Raw genomic sequence first — 26,609 nt, 5'->3', positions numbered from 1 at the left:
CTTCTAGCCAATAGCCAGCAAGGAACAGACACCTCTCAACAATCCTATGCATGAGCTTGGAAGTTGATCCTCCAACCCCGCTTGAGCATTGAGATGACAGCAGCCCCAGCTAATGGCTTGACTACAACTTCGTAAGAGACTATGAGCCAGAACCACCCAACTAAACCACTAAGCCTAGATTCCTGCCAGCTGTGAGATAACAAATGTTTGTTGTCTTAAACTGTAAAGTTTTGGATAATTTGTTGCACCGCAATAGAAAACTAATACAGGCATCTAGTTGATGGAATTGCTGGGTATTAAGACCTGCCTTATCACTTGGCACCGCAGGACTCCTCAGTGGTGGCACTATTATCAAACTGTAAACACAGCTACATTTGGCAAAATATTAACTCCAAAGGCATGAGACGTGCCTGTCTGAAGTCAGAGACGTGCAACTTTGTTGCAGACACACAGAAGTGTTTGCCAAAGAATCGCATGCAACAATCAGGCCTAACCAGTTTATTTTCAGATTGTTAAAAACAGAACAGGCAGGGGCAACCCGGGTGTCTTCGTCCCTTAAGCGTCTGACTTTGGCTCAGGTCATGATCTCAAGGTCCATGAGTTTGAGCCCTGCGTCAGGCTCTGTGCTGACAGCTCAGAGCCTGGAGCCTGCTTCAGACTCTGTGTCTCCCTCTCTCTCTTTGCCCCTCCCCCTATTTTCTCTCTCTCTCTCTCTCTCTCTCTCTCTCTCTCTCTCCCTCCCTCAAAAAATAAACATTAAAAAATTTTTTTCAATAGAACAGGCAGTTTCACCTGACTACTCATTAACAGGGCCTGTACTAGAGGACCAACAGAAGTGATCATATTGCTTCAACAAAGCTGTCCTCAAGACTGGGCCTTTGCCCCCTCTGTCCTCAGGAATGAATGACACCACACATGTCAGAGCAGTCTTTGGTACAGATCAAGGTGGTCGCAGGAAATTTAGGAGACCACCTAAATTTCTCCTGTAATTAAATACAGGAGAAACTTTCTCTGCCCCAAAAGACTTCTCTCAATGAAGGTACTGGCTACCACCCCTAAATCAAATGTGGATTGACATCTGCTTTTAGGGTTCTAAAATATCCCACTGCCACCACCTCTACGAGCTTAGGGGAGGAACAAGGTTAAAAGGGAGAGATTAATGATAGGGCAAGAAGGGTTCAAGTTTGGAAAAGGAAGGTTAAGGGGAGAAGTGTGTTCAGAGACTAGCCTCCAGGCTTTCACTACTATTCTGAGGAGTAAACCCAAGATCATTCAGGCAGCAAACAGACAGGGAGTTTCAGGGAATCAACTGGCAATGAGACTCTGATTCGAAGATCACTGTGTTTGGTTGGTTCAGCTACCAAGACTGTAACATGGGAATGAGAAAGTGCCCTGGGAAGGATTTAGGACAATAAATCAGCAACCCTAGGACACAGTGAAAAGAGAAATGTTAGCTTCAGAGAAGGAAAATGCTTGGTTGTGGGAGACAGAGCACCATAAAGGAACTGCAAAAGAACGAGAACAGTCTTCATTTGTGGGGTCTCACACCATGAGCCAGACACTGCTAACCACATCACGTTCATTACCTTACTTAATTCTCAAAACAACTGTTATCAGTTGGTAGACATCATTATCTCCATGTTACAGGGCAGGACAGAGCTTTAAAGCAGCTAAGTAGCTTACCCAAGGTCACACTGTCAGTAAATTGTACAGTCAAGATTAAAACTCAGATCTACCTAAACGCAAGCCCAAGTTCCTGCCACTGGAAACTCTTCCAGATAGAAGACTTCTGTCTCCCACTCTCCCCCACGCTGCAAACACTGAAGTTAGAGCACATATTTCATAGCAGCAATTTTGCAGAAGGCATAGTACAGATATTTTATAGAAGAGGAAAACCTTTATCACCTGCATTTCAGGGACTTAGGAAACAGGAAGCAGAAATAAAAATAGCTAGAATACTGGAAGTGTAGTTGATCAAGACCCTGAACTGAGAGCAGCTGCAGAGACTGACACAGTCTGCAATTTTATGAGAGCTTTAATGCCCGGTGTTGAGCCATCTGCCAGTGACCCACATATCCAGCATAGGGCAGGGCCCATATGGTTGCCTAGACTCCTACATCTGTGTACTCATCACTGTTCATCTGCTTACTGTCTTGGCTTCTCTGACAGACCATCAATTTCATAAGGCAGAAACTGTTTTTGCAGTGCCCAGGGCCATATCTGGCAAATAGCTGGTGTTTAGGACTTATTTACAATAACTAAATATATACATACATACAAACATACATACATACATACATACATATAAAGCTTATTAAAATATATGGGATGCTGTTAAAGTAGTACTTAGGGGGAAATTTATAGCACTGCTGGCAATACCAGAAAAAAAAAGAAAGTTCTCAAATCAATGACTTCAGCTCCCACTTTAAAAAAAAAAAAATCGAAGAAAATTAGGGGTGCCTGGGTGGCTCAGTCGGTTAAGTGCCAGACTTCAGCTCAAGCCATGATGTCATGGTTCATGGGTTCAAGCCCCATGTCGGGCTCTGTGCTGACAGCTCAGAGCCTGGAGCCTGCTTCAGATCTGTGTGTGTGTGTGTGTCTCTCTCTGCCCCTCCCCCACTCACACTCTGTCTCAAAAATAAATAAACATTACAAAAAAAAATTTTTAATCAAAGAAAATTAAACCCAAAGCAAGCAGAGAAGGAAAATAATCAAGATCGGAGTACAAATAAGCGAAATAAACTATAAAAACAAATGAAACCAGAAGCTGTTTCTTTGATAAAATTGATAAGCCTCTAACCAGACTGATCAGGGGGAAAAAAAAAAGAGGAGACACAAATTACCAATATCTAGAATGAGAGATGTGACAGCACTATGGATTCTATAGTTATTAGAAGGATAATAAAGGAATACCGTGAGCAACTTTATGGCAATAAATTCCACAACTTCTTTGAAAGACACAAACTACCAAAGCTCATTCTGGAAGAAATAGATAGCCCTATATCTACTAAAGAAATACAGTTTATAGCTAAAAACCTCACAAAGAAAACTCCTGGTTCTGATAGTATCACTGGTAAATTCTGCCAAACATTTAAGGATATATTTGCAGAGTGAACCAATGACAGCAGATCTGAGGGCAACAAAGAATGAGAAGAGGACGCACAGGAAAAGAAGGCTCCCAGGGGCCTCAGAAAGACAATTTCTAAACCACCTGTGGCTAGGATTTCTATCAATGGCCTAATGAAGTTTTGGTAGCCTATCCCAGATCTACTGGACAGTGGTGTGTGTATATATATATATATATATATATATATATATATATACACACATATGTGTGTGTGTGTGTGTGTGTGAGTGTGTGTGTGTGTGTGTGAGTGTGTATAAGCTTTAAATACACTATCCCTATAGTATTATTTCTGGATAGTTTTGTTCCTCTCCACTAAGCCTATTTTTGTCTTTATAAAGATTTGAATAAAACATTTCTTCTGAAATTTGTTAAGCAGAACCAGGAACATCCAAATGATACATGTATTCATCATCTTGGTACTCATTTCTTCATTCAACAAACATTTACCAATCACTTACTCTACACCAGGGCTTCTCCTAAGGTCTGGAGATGAAAAGTCCCATAAGATATATTTCCTACCATAACAAGCTCCCAGTATAGAGACATTTACAGATGAGGAACACAATGGTTACCACGCGGTGGTTGGTGCTACGATAGAGCAATGCACCAGGGACTATGAGAAGAAAGAGGTCTCTGAAGAAGGTGATGCTTTAACTTTTTGAAGCCAGAGTAGAAGTTAATTAGATGGAGAGAGGAAAAGGCATTTGAACAGCACCTCATTCGCCTGCAATAGAGGGTGAAAAGGCACGTCCACTTTGGGGAATTGCAAGCAGAGCATTAGGGTGTAGCAGAAGGGAGAGGTTGGAGATGGAGCTAGAGAAGTGGGCAGGAGGTGAAGAGCGTAGGGCCAGGCTCTGGGAGATGTGGGAGATGCAGGAGGGAAGGCTCAAAGGAGGAGACTTCAAAAGGGAAGGGCTGGAGAAGGTGCAAGGGCTTAGGACACGTTTACACAGCTGAATGCGACTGCGGCTCCTAAGGAACACCTAGAGCCATTTGTCCAGGGCCAGATTGTCCTTCACAGCTGACCCTTCCTAGTGGTATAGAAACCAATTAACTCAAAATTCAACCTTGAAAAGCTAAACCATTAGCCTGATTAACACACTTACTTAGCCGACTTTATGCACGTAGTCTTTAGCAATTATCCTAATAAAAAGAAGCTTCATTCTGGAGTCGGGGCCTCATTCCGACTCGAGTATGAGGACCTTCACTTAACTGCATTTTGTTTTCGGACTCCTCTTTTGCGACTCCGGCCATACTCCCTGCAACAGGAGCTCAGGCAGGAAGTGTGTGGGCTTGATCCTGGGAGTCACGGGGAGCCACGAAGAGGGTAAGCCCAAGAACACAATGATGAGGCTTGAGTTTTAGATTATCCAGCTGGTGAATGAATTGGAGGGAGGCCAGACTGAGGGCAGGAAGGTGAGTTTTGAGGAATTTTTGGAAATTCGGAAAGGAAACAACGACAGTCTGAACCAAGGTAACATTCACAGGATATCCAAGAGACTCGCAGTTCCCAGAGCGGGCAAACTAGGAAAGCTGTGCTCCTGTGGAATGGTGACTGAACAGGGCACATTCTGTCCTGTGTACGTCACCCCCACCAACCTCTACCCTTAAGCCCTGGGAAGAGGAAGGATGTGCTGGGCACGGTGCTGAGCAATTTCCTATCTCACTCAATCCTCTCAGTAGCTGTTTATGATGTGGTATCATCCCCATTTCACAGATCAGAAATCCAGGGCATCTGGAACTGCCTGACTCAAACCGTAGATGGTGTGGCAATTGTCTTCACCATGAAGTAAGGTTCTGTAAGCCAGCCTCACCTCTATTTCTGTGAGGCCCACAGACTCCTTTACCTCACTGGTTAGCCAGTGTTGCTCATCGTCAGCTCACCTCATTGCCTGAAAGGTGGTACATCCTGGCTTCCTGAAGCAGCGGGAAGACCTCCGGGCACTGTCTGATGAGAGGATCTGCCTCCACCGTCTCCACAAAGTACCACGGGTCCAGCAGTGGCAAGCGCACATTCTCAAGGAGGTAGGGGAGCAAGCAGAGTCGTTCTGACTGTTTGTGCCGGACCCAACTCATCACAGTCTCAAACACCTGAGCCTCCTCTGTTACATACAGCTCATCACTCTTCAAGATGTGGTACAGAGTGTCCACGGGAAGTTCTAGGAACTCCTCAGAGTTCAGAATCTGCACAAAGTTTTGGATGATGTAATTTTGCACCTGCTTTTTCAGGCTGTCCAAGGAGTGTGTATCTGCCAGCCTCAGTATTCCAACACAGTTTTCTGGATTCAAGGCTTCTGTTAGGAAGCTAGCACAGGCATCCACCATCCGCAGGAACTAAGAGAACAGAAGGGAGGCAAATCAGGCCAGAAAACCATTAGTCCCCAAGGAGGTTTATCAGGGAGTTGTGTGTAGCAACAAAAAATTAGAACAATCCCAATGACTGACAATAGGGGACTATAGCTAAAGAAATGATAGTACGTTCTTGTTTTCAACAACCCCGTAGTCATTAATAAAGTATGTACAAGAAAATTAAATGACATAGAAAATGTTCATAATGTACTGAGTTTAAAAATCTGTTCACTGAACCTGATCAAGCTTCTAGATTTAATCAGCAATTTACAGGAAATACAGCAGAAAGAGGAACATGTTAAATGATGCCATGGGAATATACCATCAGCAAAATCCAGACTGTGAGAAACTTTACGGAACAGCCCGTTCAATTTCTTCAACAAATACATCACAAGGCTGAGAGAGAGAGACGGAGAGGAGGAACCTGAAAACGCACAGAGATGTAAGAGACACATCAAGCTAGTGCAAAGTATGGACCTTATTTGGATCCTTAATTCAGATTATTATTCATTTTAAGTGTGGTAATGGTATTGTGATTATATTTAAAGAAGAATCCTTGTCTTTTAGAAATATATGCTAAAACATTTGCAGCTGAAATGAGAAAAACACTTCACAAAACCACAGGTATGTTATAATCCACTTTTTATTGAAAATATGGGACATAGGCATAAAAATAAAGGCTGAAGTGTGTACACCAAAATATTAACAGGTATGATATCTCAGGATATCAGGTATCTTAGGATAATTTTTGCTACAGTAACAAACAACTCCCAAATCTCAGATGCTGACAAGAATAAATGATTATCTCTCACTCACATTATATGTCCTACAGGGGTCTTCATTCCAAGATGACTGAAAAGCCCTTGACTGAGATATATGCCAGTGTTATGACAGAAGGAGAAAAAAGACAGCAGAGCTACCGAAAGGCTCTTAAAATTTTAGCTCAGAAGTTGCACATGCCATTTCCACTCACACCTAACCAACCAGAGTAAGTCACGTGGCAAAATCTGTTGTCAAGGAAAAAATAATCCTCCCACAGAAATAGTCCTATAAGGATAGAAAGGGAATATACTGTATAAATAATACAAGGTACTACACTCTCTAATAAGACTCTGAGAATTTCTCTTCCTTTTTTTTTTTTTACATACTTTATAAATCCTCTAAAAGGAAGTAGCACTTCTGTAATTTAAAAGTTCATTTGTAAAATCGTTGGTTTACGTGTCTTAGTTTTAAATGATCATCATCCTCATAAAAATATGAGTCCCTTCTTGGTTTCAACTCAGGAAATGACCTCACTGTTTGTGAGTTCGAGCCCCACATCAGGCTCTGTGCTGACAGCGTGGAGACTACTCGGGATTCTCTCTCTCTCTCTCTCTCTCTCTCTCTGCCCCTCCCCTGCTCACTCTCTATCTCTCTGTCTCAAGATAAATTTAAAAAACTTAAAAAAAATATGAGTCCCTTATGTTTATATAGCACTTAACACTTTACAAAGCACTGCCATATCCATTATATTACTTAATATTCATTTTCCAGATGAGGGGTCTCAAATGCATCAGTTCATTCTTTTTTTCATTTTTAATTTTAATTCCAATATAATTAACATACAGTGTTACATTAGTTTCAAGTGTACGATATTCAAATGCATCAGTCCATTCTTACTCACTGTTCTCTGGAGCTTAGCTTTGAACACATCCAACTTCCTATCCCCACTCCATATCCACTGGACTCCATGGAGAGTCAAGTTCTCAGTGTTCTTGTGTTGATGAATTAACAGGAGGGAAAGAGGGAGGCTGAGTGGAGAGCACCTGGCAAGTAGGGCCAATTTGAAGGCAAGGCCCAGTGACAGTATGAACGGGACAGACCTGCACTGGGACGGATGTAGCCTGCAGAGAAGAGGCTCCAGTGACAGGAGCTGAGGGTAGCAGAGTTGTGGGGCCTGAAGGGTGGGGGCAGGGGCAGGACTGGTCTTAGAATGATTGGGCTTTGGTCTTCAGTCCAGTGCATTCTAGGGGGCACACATCCCGGATTTTTGGATCAATCCCAATTACAACATATTACCTTTCCATGTCAGAACTCTCGTCCCAATTGTCAGTTTAGAAAACGTTGACCGAGGGTCAGGGGCGCCTGGGTGGCTCAGCTGGGTAAGTGTCCAACTCTTGATTTTGGCTCAGGTCATGATCTCACAGATTTGTGAGATCGAGCCCTGCATCAGGCTCTGCACTGACAGCATGAAGCCTGCTTGGGATTCTCTCTCTCCCTCTCTTCGCCCCTCCTCCCCCCCCTCCCCGCTTTCTCTCTCTCAGAATCAATAAATAAACTTTAAGAAAATTGACTGAGGGTCAATGAAATGTTGGAGTAGCTTTAATTCTACCTCAGACTGCCCTGTCAGCTGGCTCCAGCCATGGCCTGCAGATCTACTCCTCGCATGAGCAACTGTAGAAACGGTTGAGACTGAGAACTCTAACACCTGTTGAGTTGTCTGCAGATTTTCAGTTCAAAGAGTAAAAATATACATCTGAGACCAAGCCTTGTTGAGCCCTCAGAACCTGTCACCAGAGCCGTATGTGGCCCTGCCCACAGAGATATCTATGAGCGCTAAAAGGGAACTCACTTTTGTGACAGCCTCTAGTGTAAATAGCACATACACTATTCCAGTGTTTGCATAAGAAGAAGATGGTATGAAAATAAAATAGATTTTCTAAATATGTAAACTGTCTCTAGGAGGCCACCTAAGAACCTGGTAACAGTGGTTGTCTCTGAGGAGGGGAACTGGTGGCTGGGGTCTGGGTACAGCTGAAGGCTTACTTCTCACTGTTTACCTTTATGTCCTCCCTTGCATTGTCCACCATGTGACAGAATTATCTGTTTTACAATCAAGTCTCTCATGAATGGCGAAAACACTTGAAGGTAACACATCAAAATGCGAATCGTGTTTATCTCAAATGCAGTTGCTAATTTTTCTTTTAGACTTTGCTGTTTAGAACAAATGTTCTACACTGAGCATGAAGTTGCTTTTAAAATCAGAAAAAAGAAAAGAAAAGAAATACTCCTTGCAATTTTCAAGGACACAATGAGAAAAGAAAATAAAATGTAAAAAATAAAACAAAGAACACCTATGATGTGCCAGCCCCTTTATATTACTGAGCTAATTTAATCCTCACAATACTATAAAGTAGATGTTTATTATATTTCCTGGTTTATAGATGAGGAAAGGAGATCCAGAGAAGTGAGGTGATTTCCTCAAACAGTTATAGCTAATAAGAGGTAGAGCTAAAATTTGAAGCAGTCTTATCTAATTCCAAAAATGCATGTTTTAAGACAACTTCAAGCTTCCTCAGGTCGAGCAGTGTGTGTACAGGACAAGGGCTTGGCAGATGCCAACCATGATTTGCACAATTCACCAACAAGAGCTCCAGTAATCTGATCTGCCTGGAGGAAAGCTTGACCCACAAGGTGCCAATTCCTACCCCTGCTTCATGACTACTGATAAGCAAAGAAGGAAGCTGTGAAGGAGAATCAAACCAAGTATTGGAGCTCACATTTGTTAGAAACATTGATCCAGGGTGTCCCTCCCCACCCAGACACCATTCATTCCCCCATTCATCCACCTGTTAATTTCCAGAATGTGTACCGAACATCTGTTATGTAGTAGGCCATCAATCAGTATCGGACAACAGAGGTGAGCAGAAAGAGACACAGTGCCTGTGCTCATTGGACCTGACAGACGAGTGGAGAAAGCAAACAGTAATCAAACAATCACACAGGTGTCAAATTACAACTGTGATAAATGCTATATAACACAGTTCGGTGATTCCACTGCCTGAAAGTGAAGGCAGCCCTATTCTTACCCCTCAAGCTGTACACTGTCACCAGGACTTTCCCTGATAGAACCTCTCCACAGTCAGACCTGTCTATTCACCTTCCCCAAACATTCCTAAGCTTGTCTGTCACAGAGCCTTTCTGTGCTCAGGCTGTTTCATCAGCCTGAACCTGCTTCCTCTCTCATCGCTCTGTTAAAATCCTGCTCTCTCCCTGCCCAGGCAAGTTTGACTCCAGAGCTCCACTGTTTAAGAAAGGAATCAGAATAGCTCACCCCAATTTCAACTGAGAAGGCCCCTTTTAAACTAACTTCAAAAAAAAGGGAAGAGGGGTGCCTGGGTGGTTCAGTAGGTTAAGTGACTCTTGATTTCGGCTGAGGTCATGATCTCACGGTTCGTGAGTTCAACTGACAGTGCAGAGCCCGACGAAGGATTCTCTCTCTCTCCCTTTCCTGCTTGGGATTCTCTCTCTCTCTGCTCCCCCCCCCCCCCCCGAAATAAATAAATAAAACTTAAAAAAAAAAAAAAGGGAAGGAGTGCCATGGCCATCGCCTCATCTACACACAGGTTATTTTCTTCATTTGGAGTGTTAAGTTTGGGACTGACAGAGGGGGTCCAGAGTCTGTGAACCCCTACAACAGTGTGCAAGCATCTGTTTGCACCTGTGGCAGTTTTCTGAAAATTGAGTTTACAGGAGATGCTGTGAGTTGCTCTCTAGTATCCATGCACCTGAGGACAAAGCCAACACAAGAAGGAGAGCCAGGACGACAAGACCAGAGAGTCTTGACTGTGTTTTAAGCCTTCTGTGCCTCTGGACATTTTTAATTCTGGGTCAATATGTGCTTAAGAAGAAAGGAAAATGAAAGATAAGGGAAGGGAAAAGAAATGGAGAAATCCTGCCAATTCATGAAGTTCTTTCTCAAAAGCCACTTCCTGCTTCATGGCTTTTTCAGTTGCCCAACACAGAATCAATCCCTGCCTCCTCTGTGCTCCACTGAGCGACTCGCTTGACCCTCTGTGGAGCACCAATTACATTTCTCCTTTGTACTACAGTCAGGCATCCCAAGGGCAGGTTCTGGGTCATATTTGTGTTTTTATTTCTAATAGCCCCTAGCACAAACTCTGCCAAAAAGAAGAGAGGGGAGGAAAATAGTTTTCAGATACCTAGTATGTACCAAGACCTATGCTAGACACTTTCCCACCCATTTTTTTAATGAATAAATTTTATTTTTTAACAAATATACTTTATTTAACAAGTAATAATAAGGTAGGTATTAGCACAGACCATTTGCACAAAGGAAGAAATAGAGAATTCAAAGAGTTGAGTGTGTTGCCTAAGGCCACACAGCCAGTAAGTGGTACAGATGATGCTCAAGGTTATGGCTAGCTCACTCTTCTCATTGGGCATCACACTGCCTCTGTAACTGTCACATTGTTGAGCTAACAAAATTCAAGGAGAGTCTGAAGAGGCCTTATGAGAACAAGGGTAGTGGTGATCTCCAAATTGCCTACATTCCCCCCAGAATATGCTTCAATAAATACTTTTGAGTATGAGGGGTATAGAGCAGCATACTAACCAATGGCTGAGAAACTGCTGATGGGCAGGGGAGTCATGGGAACAAGAAATTGTTTTCTTTAAAATATATGTGTTTTTTATTTCTTCATATTCAAGATTATTTAAGACGCTAGTGTAAATTTTCATTCTCGGCCTGTCCAAATGACACATGAACTTGTTTATTAAAGCTGAGCGATGACAGATAATGGCAACAGACAGCCAACTTCCTGTTTGAGGGGACATGTGAGCAAAAGGTTACAGTCAGGCACCTGACCTCGAACAAGGACTAAAAATACAATCAAAGAAACCACTTGAGACATGGCTGCAGTTCCCATGAGAAGTGTCTGTCTCAATGAGAATGTACGCCCTGCTCCCCATCTCCACTGTCCTTCCTCTGCTTCCCTTCAGGGTCTCCAGAATCTGGGATCTTAACAGACTTAACCAATGTAATTCCACATCTCCCTAGAGGTGCCTTCAAATCCACCCCAGAAAAACTGAAGCCATATTTTGACCCAAATCAATAATTCCATTGACCACAGTCCCTAAGTGACCTTATAGTTATTGCAAAGGGTGTATAAAGACATTGGTATTCTTACCTTCAAGCCCCAACAAATCAGTGTATGTGAAGAGCATATAATTTGTTGATGAGATTTAAAAACTTCAAATTTATTTGAAAGTGTCAATTCATTTTCTAAGTTTATTTACTTTTAAAAATTTTTTTTAATGTTTATTTATTTTTGAGAGAGAGAGAGCATGAGCAGGGGAGGGGCAGAGAGAGAGGGAGACACAGAATCCAAAGCAGGCTCCAGGCTCTGAGCTGTCAGTGCAGAGCCCAACACAGGGCTTGAACTCTTGAACTGTGAGATCATGACCTGAGCCAAAGTCAGATGCTTAACCAACTGAGCCACCCAGGCACCCCTGTTTATGAATTCCTAGTAAATTTTTTTTGTCACCATTTTTCTTCTCAGATAATAGTCATAAAAAATAAAACTTTTCTATGGGGTGTGTATTGATATGAAAGAAGGATCTTCATACTTAAAATTTGTAAATTACCACTGATCCTAATCTTCCATCCCTGCCCCTTTCCCCCTCTCTCAGATGATAATCTACTTCAGACCAAAGGGCATACGCCGCCCCCCTACTCCCAGGATGTCCTCTGCTCCAAACTTTGAGTCCTTGCTCTAGACTTGGCTGAGGGGTCTGCTGGTTCCTGGAAATTATATGGGGTGAGCAGGAAAGGGAGCTAAGACCTGCAAAAGGTCCACTCACTAAGGTGGGGCAGGTTTTGGGGGACTGAGGCAACTATAGAGGCACACTGACCTCAGAAGTGGGATCAGGGAGAAAGGAAAGGGTGTGGGAAGCTTGGTCAAGATTCAGGCAACAGACAGCCCCTGAATTTTCAGAGGAGCTAGTGGGGCCCCCAACGGGCCAGCAGCACACAATGAGGGAGCCACATGGGCCATACTAAGAGTCAAGGGGCAAGTGCTGGAGCTTAGTGACTCAGCCCAGGGACACGATGAAGGCCAAGAAGGGACACCACTATGAGGATTAAATGGAATGACTATGTCTGGGATATGTTTGATGCTCAGGATATAGTGTGTGTGTGTGTGTGTGTGTGTGTGTGTGTGTGTGTGTGTGTGTGCAAATTTAGGGCACAGAAGCAGTAGGGCATCTAAGCAAAGCCAAGTCCTGAGAAGCAGGTCCATGAGCAGACAGCTGCAACAGGTAAGTTATCAGGTAGGGAAGTGGAAACTTAAGTCTTTGCTTCTGCCTAAATACTTTTCCCCCAACCCAGCTGCCACGTGTTGAAATCCTACCTATTCTATGAAGTCCAAGTCAATGCCACCTCCTTCAGGGCCAGAACGTTTTTCTACCCTATACTCTGCCCTGGGGTCTGGCTGGATTGCCCTGTGGTTTAAAAGCTCAGTGGGAGTCCTTGCTTTTGAGGCTTTGGGGGTAGTGGCAGGAGGCAGGTATAGGGGTCAGAAGTTTTGGGTTTAGGCCTCTGATTATGGCTTCAAATCTTTAATGAGCTGAACTCTCTCTGAGCCACAGATTCCTTGTCTGGAAAGTGTTGAGAATAATAAAGCCCACTTTGCAGTCTCATTGTGAAAGAATTACTTGGCCAGCCCACTCACAGAAATATTGTCAACATCAGACTGGATAGTGCAGGGGAAAGAATACAATAAATTGCTAAACAAATGTGATCAATATTTATAATTTTTGTCTTTATTTCCCCGATAGTTTCTTACAAAGTACCTTGAATGTAGTAAATAGTTAGTAATTTGTAGAAATTAGGTAGAAGTAAAAGTCAAAATCTGGTAGTAACATGGATTTTCAATACAACAAAAACCCCATATCCCACTTCCTGTATTTCACCACCCATGGGCAGCAACTAGGGCTGAATACCCAGGGAAAGAATGATAGGATAGACAAAAGAAGACAATTTTGATTTTTGAGTTTCTAAATACACGTTCAGAACCTACAGTAGAAAATTAGTTTTGAAACACCAGTTAGTAGTAATAACTGGGCCCTTTGAACTGGAAAAGCCAGAATACCAAAGAGTCTAGGCATACAGTTTATGTCAAAGCAACAGACGTAGGAGAATGGATGATAATGTAGCAGCCAGCTTTTCCAACAATGATTCCGGAGCCAAGAAAAAAGAGGAGAGTCTAGCGATAAAGTGAGAAGCAGGTGTGGGTCCTTGAGATGATGCCCTGCCTCCCAACCCAGGCCAAACTCTAGAGTAAAGGAAAAGCAAAAAGCTCCTTAGAGATTGTGGAGCTGAGAGCAAAAGGAAGTGTGCCTCGACTTCCTAAAGGAAATCAGAAAAGCGGCAGTCCAGTGTAGCAGAAGCAGAAGAGAAGCTGGAATGCGTTGTTTCTAGACAAAGGGGACCTATGGCAGTTGCTCCAAATTCCCTATAGTTCCAGACTGGCACAGGCAAGCAAATGGAAGTTTCTTGTGTGTTCCTGAGAGGGACAAAGAAATCACTGAGAGGACTGGCAGACCTGAGGAGGCCTTGCAAATGGGACAAAGAGAATGCACAGTGACCCACAAAGACTGAGGGCCTGAACCAGGTGGGCCTGAGGACTTCCAGCTGATGCCATGGGTGAAGGAGTCAATGATCAGAGAGAGACCAATGGGAACACAGATGTTCCAGCAGGTGCCAGCATAGACCAATGATGCAAATAACCATGGTAAGCCTGGGCCAGATGCCTCTTTCTATAATGTCCTGGTAATCTGTAAACACCCCCTTGGAACCATTAAGCAAACCAGATGCTAAATTGATGAAGCTTTCCTGAAATGAGATATCATTAGGTTGACTACAATTTCTATCACTGATAGAATGGGAAGCTCAGGAAACAGATTAAGTTCAATGTTAGAAAAATAATAGGTTAAATCATGTTTTTATCTTTGCATACCTACATTTGTAGCCTCAGATTTAGATCCTCCATACTAATTAGAACTCAAGAACAATATGCAATTCAGAGAGGCAAAACTAATGTATGGTGACAGATGCCAGAGTGATAGCTCTCCCTGGGGAGGTACTACCTGTGGAGGGCATAAGAGAGCATTCTGGGATGCCAAGGATGTTCTGGAGCTTGATCTGGGTGGTGGTTACGTGACTGCAAACACGTGTAAAAAATCAAAAACTGTACATTTAAATGTGTGCATTTTACTAAACGTAAGTTATACCTAAAAGTAAAAAAGAGTAAACATTGAGATTAAACACAGAAATGTGTTTAAAGAGACACTGTGTGGACAGCAGCAGGCTCACTGTTGAGATGGGGACATCTGGTTTCCCCAGAGGGAGTCAGGCATGAGGGGTGGCAGCTGTGCCAGTCTCACCTGCTGACACAATTACAGGGCCCCACTGGTTTCCAGAATTTTCCACTGGGCAGCCCTCCCTGAGGATGCCAACAGCCCCAGCTGCCTTCAGGATCCTGACTTGCTCCAGGCCTTGCTCTGAGGGACGCACACAGTATGTAGTGGGGAACACACAGGCTAGCATAAGCAGATAGGGGTGAAATCCAGGCTCCTCTCTCATTAGCCATGAAACCTTGATCTTTTACATCACTAAAAATTGGGGGTAAAAATACATACCTCATTTTAAATGAAACCATGTAGGCAAAACAGTTGCCACATTGTGAATGCTCTGGGAAGCACAACTATTACTGTCCTGCGGACCCAGGAGAGTAACCCCAATTTCTTATCACCTACAATGGCCACACAGCAACATTGGTTGACAAAAGGAATGTGTGGGAGAGGATGCATCAGTCAACAGATTGATTTTCTCTAGACAGTAGCAAAGAAACAGTTGGGCTGGTTTTCTCGCCTGGATCCACTGGCTATTCCGATGGTGGGTAGACACAATCTGTGGGTCCCTATCAATGACAACACAAGTTCATCTGTAATGATGTAATGTAATGAGTGAGACCTGCTTTTGTTAGGTGCCTGGCACTTAGTGGGTGCTTAAAAATGAAGCAATTATTAGTATGAACCTGTGGAATACTTCCTCCTCTACCACCCCACAACATTTCTAAAAGCCAGGAGTGGGCTTCTTAGTGTCCTCTTAAAGGAGGTCAGGCAATTTTTGATGGGGCGTTGAGCAGTTTCTGAGGCAGTCCTCATATTCAGCTAGCAATAGACAAGAGTGACACATGCCTTCACCAATTCAAGAAATATTTGTGTATTATGATCCAGATATTGAGTAAGCCAAGAAGCTAGTCCCAGCCATCCGGGTCAGCCACTGACTACATGGCTACCTCATCCATACAGATCTCAGCCCCAGAGGTGTTGTGGAGGCCCCACCTGGGTCTTCTCGGCCCCAGGCCAGATGACCAGGCCACCATTCTGGCATCCCTCTTTCTTTCCTCACATCACCCCTCAGGTCTCAGCCTGATTTCCCTTTCTCTTCCAAGCTCCTTCTAACCAGCTGCTCTGTTATCTTAGCCATCTTCTGTCCCAAGACTAAATGAAGGGTAAGCATGGTCTCCCTGACCTCACATCTTTTGCTACCCTGCAGATAAGCTCAAAAACCCTTATTCTTTCATGAGTTTTTAATAATAAAAATGAAAGTAACAAATATGATGAAGTTCTCCAAACTAACATGGCAGTTCTCCACAACTGAAAAATCTTACCAAGTTCTTATAGCCATTGTCCCACACCTACAGTTTCTACAGTTTCTCACTGCCTTGCTTATCTAGAACTCAGAAGCCTGAAGTTCCAGATAAGGCAAGTTCCCTGCAGCCCCAACCCTGCCTCACATTGTGAAGGGTCGCTTGGGCCTTTCCTCATAGGTGCTTCTCTTACTCTTACCTTTCTAGAAACTACTTGGAGAAAATATATTTCTCCCCATAATTGGCTAATTAATCACAGCTAAGTGACTGCAAAGTTCCTCTCGTGGCAGTCCATTTAGTACCTGCCACACCCTGTGCATAGAATATGAAGGACAGGGGCACCTGGATGGCTCAGTTGGTTGAGCATCTGACTGTTGATTTTGGCTCAGGTCATATCTCATCGTTTCTGAGATCGAGCCCCGTGTCATGCTCTGCACTAACAGCACAGAACCTGCTTGGGATTCCCTTTCTCCTTCTTTCTCTGCCCCTCCCCCCCACCCCCACCCAAGAGCATGCACGCGTGCTCTCTCTCTCAAAACAAATAAATAAATAAAATTTAAAAAAAGAATACAAAGGACAGCAAGATACTACTAAAAGTGAAGATAGCAAAATGTTTCACTGTCTCCCCTTCTGTTTTTCTGAATTTGGAACAAGGGTATGTTTTATCCATTCAAAAGAATACTTTTTTTAAGACCACAAAGTGATTTCAACAACCTACAAATCTGTCCTTTGTGGTGTTTTCAGGAATGAAGATATCCTCAGTTTTCTACATCTGAGTCTTCAAAGCAAGTTATCCAGAAGCAACAGACTTTCTAACCAGACACCCAGAGCACTCTTCTCTTGTTTTCATAAGAATCAACACTCATTAGGAAAATTAGTAAAATAGCCTCAGAGAGAACTTACTATTTTTTGCCTAGAAAGTGAATGAGATTTGGAAAATTTTGAGGTGAGGGATTACCAGGATAGGGGAATCAATAATAAACAGAACGTGCTCTATCTCTATCCTATCTCTGTCTTCCTCTTCCTTCCGCCTCTCATTAAAACCAAAATCTCTGCTGAAGCTCACAACTTGAGAGAAAATGAGAAGAAGGAGGAGAAGGAGGGAAAGGAGGCAGTGGAGGAGGACAACGACAATGAAGACAACGGGGAAACTTTATGCCAGAATAATTTCCAGATACATTAAAGATTTAAATATCAAAGCTGTGAACATAACAAAACTAATAGAAATTAGAAGTGAGTAAGTATATAATTAAGCAATGGGGAAGGTCTTTCTAAAACCATACAATGAAGGCAAAAAACATCAAGGAGATGATCAATAGATCTGACTAAACACTAATTTTAAAATTTTATATATAAAAAAGTCATTACTAAAAATCATGAGTCAAATAACCAATGGAAAATATTTGCAACACTATTACAAAAGATAACAGTCTTTACTATCTAAAGAGTTTTTATAAAAATCACCCAAAACTGAAAAGGAGAACAAGAAACAGAAACACAAACTCCATCCTCACTGAAACCAGGAGATATCAGTAACCCCAAACCACAGAATGCGAAGACTGGAGAGTGATTTTTTTTGAGAGAAGAGAGGTCAGACCAAGTGCCTACAAAGGAGTTTGTCCCTCAGAACCCCAGAAAGCAGAAATATTACAGTCCCAGGGAAATAGCAAGGCCGGGGCAGATGGGGCTGATAACAAGGGTGGGTTTAAGAAGAATTTAAGCCTCCTGGGACTCCTCTCCACCTCTTATAACCTAACAAAAGATAGATTTTTTGTTCCTGCTGGAAAAGATTTATCTCTGGAGAAACCACACCAGAGAGGTTCTGGACTCAGGGACACCAGAAACTGAGAAAGACACATGAGGACATCTTACTGAAAACAAGGAGGCTAAATAAAGATTTGCACATATACCCACACCCACACCCCCACTGTAGAATACATGAAGCTCTGTTTTAGCCCCCAGGTAAAAGCTGAACTAGATAGAGGCCCTATCTGACCTGGGAAGGATTTCGCTGAGGTCAGATTGTTGGAGCAGTTGGGGAGGAGGGAAGGAATACGATATAGCTACTGAGTCCCTCACTCCACATAATGAGGAGTATTTCCCTGCCGGTTAGTAAGGCTAAAGGCGTAAGCAGGTAAGGACAGAGAAAGGGAGGAGGGCTGTATGTGGGGGTGGTAACTGACTTGGACACATCACCAGAAGGCATGACCAGTCCTGATGGAAGTAACTTGCTCTGTATCTTTACAATACCCTGAGGAAGCTGAGACAATAAAATTGGCAATTATTCGTAACTCATCAGTGCTGTTTTATAGTTGACTCTCCTCCCTCTTTCTACTCTCCCTTCCTTGCTGGACTCCACAGATCCTGCCTAGGCTCCAGTCTCAACAAAAAAAAAAATCCCATAGTCCCTGGTCTTGACTCTGGGCCCCTCATTCCCCACCTGTTTCCCCTCAACCACTGACCTACTGAGGATCCAGAAGGATACCACCTCCCCAAGTCCCAAACCATGCACAAGATCTGATGTTTGTCTCAGTCCCTGGGAATGACCTGGTTTGTCCCTAGACTCTGTTTGTCAATAAATCTCAACATCCTCAGTGAGACAATCTCTGTCTTCACTCGGCAAAACCAAGTTTAAGGTGTACTTTTAGACCTAGGCAAAGATAGTAACTTGGGATGGTGCCCCAATGATAACTGTGGATGCAACTGACAGAAATCTATGGATCTAATTAGTCAATGAAGCTAAATATACTTGTAGTCAGATTGAAACAAACGTAGTCAAAAGGAAACAATAAAACTTAATCCTAGAGACACCTGGGTGGCTTGGTTGGTTAATCAGATTCTTGATTTTGGCTCAGGTCATGATCTCGAGGTTAGTGAGTTCGAGCCCTGCATCGGCACTGTCAGTGCAAAGCCTGCTTGGGATTCTCTCTCTCTCCCTCTCTCTCTGCCCCTCTCCCACGTGTGTGTGTGTGTGTGTGTGTGTGTGTGTGTGTGTGTGTGTGTGTGTTCTCTCTCTCCCTCTCTCTCTCTTTCTCAAAATAAATGAATAAACTTAATTAATCCCAAGGGTTGTCTTTTATCTTCTGCAATACCCCTCATGAAAAGTGCTCTTCTTTCATACCCACCGCAAAGTGCTGACCAGTCAAGGTCGGGCATTCCCCCCAAGTCTAGACACTTGCTCCCAGGGAGACTGTAGGGTCTAGTGGCAAGCATGTAGCCCCTGGATGCAGAAGGCCCAGGGTGCAAATAACCTCCTTCTCTGTGCCTTGCTCTTCCTACCTGTAAAATAGGGAGAAGAAACTGCCTTCCCTTCCTTCCCAGTAAGGATTCGAAGTTATGTATATGAAGTGGTGACTGGAACCCCTGGCTCCAATTAGGCTTCTGCAAATTGTAGTTACTGCAGTCAGGAAATACATATAGATTCCAGGCACCAAGCTGCCCTGGCTCTATGGCATTAAGGAGTCAATGCCACATCTCACCCCCTCTGAGGAAACTTCCAAAGGAGCATCTTCTGACTTTCAAGTAAGTAGAGGCCCAACTAAGTGTGGGTATGAGTATGGTTGTATGTATGTCCCAGGTATAGGCCTGAGAGCCAGTCCAGACAGATCTCTGAGGAATCACTGCTTTCCCCTGCTCCAGAGGAAAGCACTGAAACTATTTCTTCACACACCTGGAAAAGGTTAGCAGCTTCCAGGACCCGTTGCACATTCTGCTTGGTGATCAGCGCCTTGCTGGTGTATGTATAGTCCAGAAGAGTGTGCATGGTCTCAGCATCGACCCCTTTGATAATGATCCTCTTCTCATACTTTTCCTTTAAATCATTGCAGAACATGGCCCTGGAAGAGAGATGTGTGAATGTGAGTGCTACCATGACCTTAACAGACCCCCTTCACACCTATCTGCCCCCACAGAACAGCGAGGTCCCTAAGGTCAGGACCTGGGATGATTGTTCTGTGTTCCTCTAACACCCAGAACACACCAGACATTCAATTAATACTTACTGCACTGAGGTGTCCTGCTCTGCTGTACCCAGCTGTGGTCCCTAAGGCAATCCCAGATCTGAAGAAAGAGTAGGAGCCCTACTGGCAAAGCTGGTGGGATCTAGAACTACTTTATTGGCCCAAAGAACTACTTTAATGGCTCAAAGTGCTGGAGAGTCTTCTGGGAGCATTGTAGCACCCTTCCCCTGCCCAGGCCTTCTCAACTACTAGTACCCCAAAACAGGGTTTCTCATTCAGTTCTCAGTTCTCATTTAAGCCTTCCTCTGGCCTGGAAGCTGGCCTCCACACCCAGGCCTGGCCAGCTGGGGCCCGAATGCCCTCCAGTAACACAAGAGATCTTGCTAGTACCTCTCACTCCAGAGGCTCAACCCCTGTCTATGGCTTCCCAGTTGGAGCTGGGAGCCTCGAATTGCCTTATCATAGGACAGAACTCCCCAAGGCCATTACTCTGTCTCACCTCTGGCTATGCTTATTCCCTCCCCAGGACTAGACTATTGGATATTTAGTGTCTATCCCGGAAGCAGGGGAACAGATGGAAAAGATGTTGATCTTGACATGAGATGGACCAAGATTTGAAAACCAGATCCACCAACTCAGAACTTGGACATGTTACTTAATCTCCAGGAGCTTCAGCTTTCTCGTCTATAATGGGAATTTTAGCAGTCATTTAAAAGTTTGCTGTAAGGATTCTCAATAACTAATAGATAAGTAGAAATACAAAGATTTTTTCTACCCCCTCCCAGGCTCATATGTGAATTTATCATGCTACCTGGACATTGATATTTGAATTATCAATTCCTCTCAAGAAAAGTATGAGTAATTTTATTTATTTTTAAAATGCACTGAAGTCCTACTGTGTTTCTGGAGTTTTGAAAACTTAAAAGATATCTAAAATATAATGATTGCATAAATGATAAGCAGGGTAAAGATGATTAAATATGTGAGTGGAGACATGAAGATAGTCTATGAATGAGGCTAGGAGTGCCACTGAACTGTCACTACAGGTGGGTCTCCCATTTGACCAATGCAAAAGAGAGACCATCTGGTCAGTTACACAATCACACAATTTTTTTTTTTCAATATATGAAGTTTATTGTCAAATTGGTTTCCATACAACACCCAGTGCTCATCCCAAAAGGTGCCCTCCTCAGTACCCATCCCCCACCCTCCCCTCCCTCCCACCCCCTCACCAACCCTCAGTTTGTTCCCAGTTTTTAAGAGTCTCTTATGCTTTGGCTCTCTTCCACTCTAACCTCTTTTTTTTTTCTTCCCCTCCCCCATGGGTTTCTGTTAAGTTTCTCAAGATCCACATAAGAGTGAAACCATATGGTATCTGTCTTTCTCTGTATGGCTTATTTCACTTAGCATAACACTCTCCAGTTCCATCCATGTTGCTACAAAGGGCCATATTTCATTCTTTCTCATTGCCACATAGTACTCCATTGTGTATATAAACCACAATTTCTTTATCCATTCATCAGTTGATGGACATTTAGGCTCTTTCCATAATTTGGCTATTGTTGAGAGTGCTGCTATAAACATTGGGGTACAAGTGCCCCAAACATCAGTACTCCTGTATCCCTTGGGTAAATTCCTAGCAGTGCTATTGCTGGGTCATAGGGTAGGTCTATTTTTAATTTTTTGAGGAACCTCCACAATGTTTTCCAGAGTGGCTGCACCAGTGTGCATTCCCACCAACAGTGCAAGAGGGTTCCCGTTTCTCCACATCCTCGCCAGCATCTATAGTCTCCTGATTTGTTCATTTTGGCCACTCTGACTGGCGTGAGGTGATATCTGAGTGCACAATCACACAATTTTATATATAACAAGTCCAAATGCTCAGAGAATTACTATTGTTCTCAGCACAAAAACTATATGGAACTTCCCTTATGAATGGACAGCAACCTTGCAACATTCCCACCAGAGACAGTATATTCACGAGGCTGATCCTTAATAGCTATAGCTGACACAATTCCTTCAGTCTGATTCCCACAAAAACCTGTTAACTCCCTCTTGCCCTCCCAGGAGCTGTGGGACCCCAGCAGTCTCACAGGCTTGAACAGCACAGCTTATAAAAACAATTACTTGGAGGCAATGGAATTAAATTTCTTTCAATATGCCATACATTTACTGAGCACCCTCTCAGCATAGAATACTGGGCTAAAGCTGGAAGGGATTTAAATATCAGGCAGTCTCTGGACTTAACTGAGTCCCCCTAAAATTCATATATTGCAGTCCTAACCCACCAACATAGATAGCGCTTTTAGGAGGTAATTAAGGTTAGGTGAAGTCATAATCCAATAGGATTTGTGTCCTTAAAAGAAGAGGAAGAGGGGCGCCTGGGTGGCGCAGTCGGTTAAGCGTCCGACTTCAGCCAGGTCACGATCTCGCGGTCCGTGAGTTTGAGCCCCGCGTCAGGCTCTGGGCTGATGGCTCTGAGCCTGGAGCCTGTTTCCGATTCTGTGTCTCCCTCTCTCTCTGCCCCTCCCCCGTTCATGCTCTGTCTCTCTCTGTCCCAAAAATAAATAAAAAACGTTGAAAAAAAAAAAAAAAAAAAGAAGAGGAAGAAACATCAAAACTCTCTCTCTCTCTCTGCCGTGTAAGCATACAGTGTCTGTCTATAAGCCAGTCTTCACCAGAAACCGACCGTACTGACACTCTTATCTTGGACTTTCAGACTCTATAATTGTGAGAAAATAATTTTCTATTGTTGAAGACACCTAGTCCATGGCAATTTTTTTATGGAAGTCCAGGCTGACTAATACAGGCTGTCTCTCCCCTAGTCCCTAGTTGTTCAGAATCTAGCAGGGACACATCTGTACAAATAATAGTCTACAAGGGTCAAAAAGACTTGTAAAGTGCTGTGGAGGCAAGAGGTAGCTTCTCATGGAGAAGGAAAAGGTTGCTATGTGACAACTGTGGATAGGACATCCAGGTAGTAAACATGGTAAGTAGATGCAAGAGTGTGGGACAGGCAGAGGATCTAGCAAGCACATGGTTTGGCTGGAGCCCAGGGGTGATGAGAGAGGGTGGGGAGAGATCAGCCCAAACAGATAACCTGGGTCCTGACTGTGGAAGGTACTAGAGGCAGGCTAAGGAGTTAGGTTTTTTATTCAGTGGGCAATGGTGAGCCACTGAAGGTTTATGAACAGAGGCAGGACTCAAAAAGAACTTTTTTTTTAAAGTTTATTTATTTGAGAGAGAGAGAGAGAGAACAAGCAGGGGAAGGGTAGAGAGAGAGAGAGAGAGAGAGAGAATCCCAAGCAGGCTCTGCACGCCATCATCGCAGAGCCCAACTCGGGGCATGATCCCATGAACCATGAGATCATGACCTGAACCAAAACCAAGAGCCAGACACTTAATTGACTGAGCCACCCAGGTGCCCCAAAAAGAACATTTTTAACAGGTGTGTTCTCACTTTAGTTTGCTGGTGATGGATGCATTTGGAGTAAAGCATTAATTGCACCCAAACAGAGCCGGGAGGCTTGTGACAGTGCCAAAGCCTTGTCCCAGAAACTGTACTACTTGAGGCAGTCACCATGCTGCTAAGTGACTGAACCTCCTGAGCTTTAGACACATGAACAGGAGCCTTAGAGAATCATTATCTCCCAGCCAAGTAAGTCACTGAAATGGGAAAGTCCCAGTGTAGGGCCCTGATGATAGAATCCACTTCCCCAAAGTGGGACTTCCATACCAACACAGAGGGAATTTGATCCCTAAATCCTGCTCCTCCTCCCTTTTCCACACCTCCTATTTCTGTCTGGGAATCCCCCATCAGTTTATTTTCCCCATTTCCTAATCTGCAAAATAAAGGTACCTGCTTCTGGTTTCCCAGGAACAATCATAAACCTCAAAAATCAAAAGTCTCCAGAAAGAAAGAGACTGAGAAAAAGAGAGGAATCACTTGACTAGCTGACTTTTTGAACCTTTTGTGTTAGCCAATGAGATCTTCTCCCTAAGGTCTCCTAGTGCCCTACCCCCCCTACCCCCCACCCCCATCCCTGTTCTAATCAACAGTAATCCTCCCACCCTCCCTCCTCCTCTTCTCTTCCTTCAACTGGCCTCTTTTCCCTCAAGAATATGACAGCAAGAAAGAAACAGCAAATGTGAATTCTGCAAAGTACTTGGAAGCAGAAAGGCAGTGATGTCATGTGGGCAGATGACTGATTTAAAAGCCTTTTTTGTCAGTCATAAATCCTCCTAGCCAGAGATGAATGGTCATCTGCAGAACCACATGCCTTTTAAAGTGGTGTCACACAGGACTCACCTTGCTGCCTCCTGATCACATAAAAAACCCTGCCATCACAACATCCACACAATTTCTTCCCAGAACAGCCTGTCCAGGATTTGGACAACTTTACTTGCTAAACCTCCCTTTCTTTGAGTCCCTAGAGCAGCACTGCCCATAGAAATATAATGTAAGCCAAATGTGTAATTTCAAATTTTCTACTAACCATGTTTTTAAAAAGTAAAAGGAGATAAAATTAATTTTAATATCTTTTATTTAGCCCAATACCCCTCAAATGTTGTTTCAACATGTAATAAATATTTTTAATGAGTTATTAATGAGATAACTTACATCCTTATTCCCACAGAGACTACAAAATCCCTCACAGACATTTTATACTTAAAAGCACATCTCAATTCAGACCAGTCATAACTCAAATGCTGAATAGCTGCATGTGGCTAGTGGCTACTCTATTAGATAGCACTGCTCCAGAGTATCACCCAGATCTGCAATCATCTCAGGGGGTGAAGTAAATGTCACCCACATAAGGGGCACCTGGGTGGCTCAGTCAGTTAAGCGTCTGACTTCGGCTCAGGTCACGATCTCACAGTTTGTGAGTTCGAGCCCTGCGTCGGACTCTGTGCTGACAGCTCAGAGCCTGGAGCCTGCTTCAGCTTCTGTGCCTCCCTCTCTCTCTGCCCCTCCCCTGCTCATGCTCTCTCTCTGTCTCAAAAATAAACATTTAAAAATTTTTTTTAAAAATGTCACCCACATAAATGTCATGTAGATCAATACACAGAAAACAGGACGTTTAGCAAGAGACGGTGGGCAGTGATGATGGGGTCAAACAAAGCTTCACATAACTGAGGCAACATATCAACAGAGTCCCACCGAAGTACAATTGAGAAATGCTACCTCACGTACAATGTGATTTTAAGATTAGTAAAAGGTGAACTTTGTTGAATCTGTATGATCTCAAACATGCCAATGAAAACTGGAAAAGTCTAATAGATGTTTTAATATTAAATAAGATAGGAATATAAATTCCCTAATTCAATGCCTTCCACTTTGAGGGGTTCTTTTGAAGTCTCTGTGTATGACACAATTATTGGGATCTCTGGGATCATCTGGACTCTTGATCAGGCTGTCACTGCTAGACACAGCTTCCGAATTCTTTCTTGTAATCAGTGACTGAATAACATCCTGCTCCAGCTCAGCCCAATCAAGATGGGTATCTTGATTGCCCAGAAGCTGACCCTTGTAAGCTAGTGACGTGTTTGGGATATAGGAGGAGCAGGACAGGGGAAGGGAGGAGGCCAAGCAAGACAAAAGTTGGATAGAAAGTAACTTCAGCCTAACCCTGCAGGGGACTGCTGGAGAATATATACTCCAGAGCCGTCTCAGCAAGTGGCGAAGGAGCTGGTCTGATACTCCAGCACCTCCTGACAGTCTTAGCTAGGGGCCACCCCAGGAGCAGGAAAATTCTCAGGCACTTCTGGCTTTCTGTGTATGTGAATGGGTGTGCACAAAGGGGCTCTTCCTAGGAGTAGGAAGAGCCTGCAGTGCTGGCTGTTGGAAGGCAAAGGGGGCTGTGGTCTAGTCTAGGCTCTAATACAAACTCACTACATGACTTTGTACTAGTGAGCAAAAACTCACCCCAGTGAGTTGTTGAGAAGAATGAGTGAGATAATATAAACAAGGTATTAGCACAATACCCAGCACTTACTAAGGGAAGGCATTTGGGACCAGACCAGAGGAATCTTGTCAGGCTGACGGTAGATACTTGGAGTAGGCAGACCCATCACACTCTGTCTTGCAACCCTTGACTTGCCAGCATTCAGCCTGGTGCATATCATCAGGTAAGTGGGTGTCAGAGTCACTGCACTGCTGTCCACAACCCCTCCAGAATAGAGTCAGGCTAGGGCTACACACAGACTGGTCCAGAGACATTAGCATGGTGCCTGTCACACAGTAGGAGAAAGGAAGTGCTCTAAAGACAGAGTCCTCTCTCTAAAGCTCTTTTTGCCTGCTTTGGCTCCCCAAATCCCAGCATTTCTCTGCTCTCTTCTGAGACTTTGTCACTGATTTTCTGTCACTTAAATACACTCTCCTGGGACACAATCATACTGAATACAGACAAGGTGAAACTACGAGAGAACTACATATTTCTTAAAGACCAAACTCCCAGGCCTCCTCCTGCTCTCTTGAGCAGTCCATTGAAACACTGAGGCAAAGTTGGGACCCCATAAACAGTATATAACCTATATAAGGTGGGTCACCCTTAGATATCCACTTTAATAACAGTTATCTCTTATGTTTATGTTTATAGCACTTTGTAGGACAAACAGCCTTATCTTCCTTGATTATTATACCCATTTTATAGGTGATAAGACTATAGAAGTAGAAGT

General features: G+C 43.5%; 1 protein-coding gene across 2 annotated transcripts in view; it reads right to left on the bottom strand.

The window, feature by feature from the left end:
• The window catches only part of KLHL6 (kelch like family member 6), a 95,613-nt gene that overhangs the window by 52,575 nt on the left and 16,429 nt on the right, over positions 1–26,609 (bottom strand). For both annotated transcript variants that reach the window (XR_006207087.1, XM_042955001.1), the window contains exons 2-3: positions 19,643–19,808; positions 5,012–5,461 (exon numbers count right to left, since the gene is read on the bottom strand). Coding sequence is in view for 1 of the 2 variants with exons in the window: in XM_042955001.1 (XP_042810935.1) it covers positions 5,012–5,461; positions 19,643–19,808 (616 nt within the window). In the remaining variant the exon portion in view is untranslated. The remainder of the gene's footprint in view (positions 1–5,011; positions 5,462–19,642; positions 19,809–26,609) is intronic.

This window comes from Panthera leo, chromosome C2 (assembly GCF_018350215.1).
Source record: "Panthera leo isolate Ple1 chromosome C2, P.leo_Ple1_pat1.1, whole genome shotgun sequence".
Taxonomy (NCBI): Eukaryota; Metazoa; Chordata; class Mammalia; order Carnivora; family Felidae; genus Panthera; species Panthera leo.
This window is presented reverse-complemented; position numbering and strand designations above follow the sequence as displayed.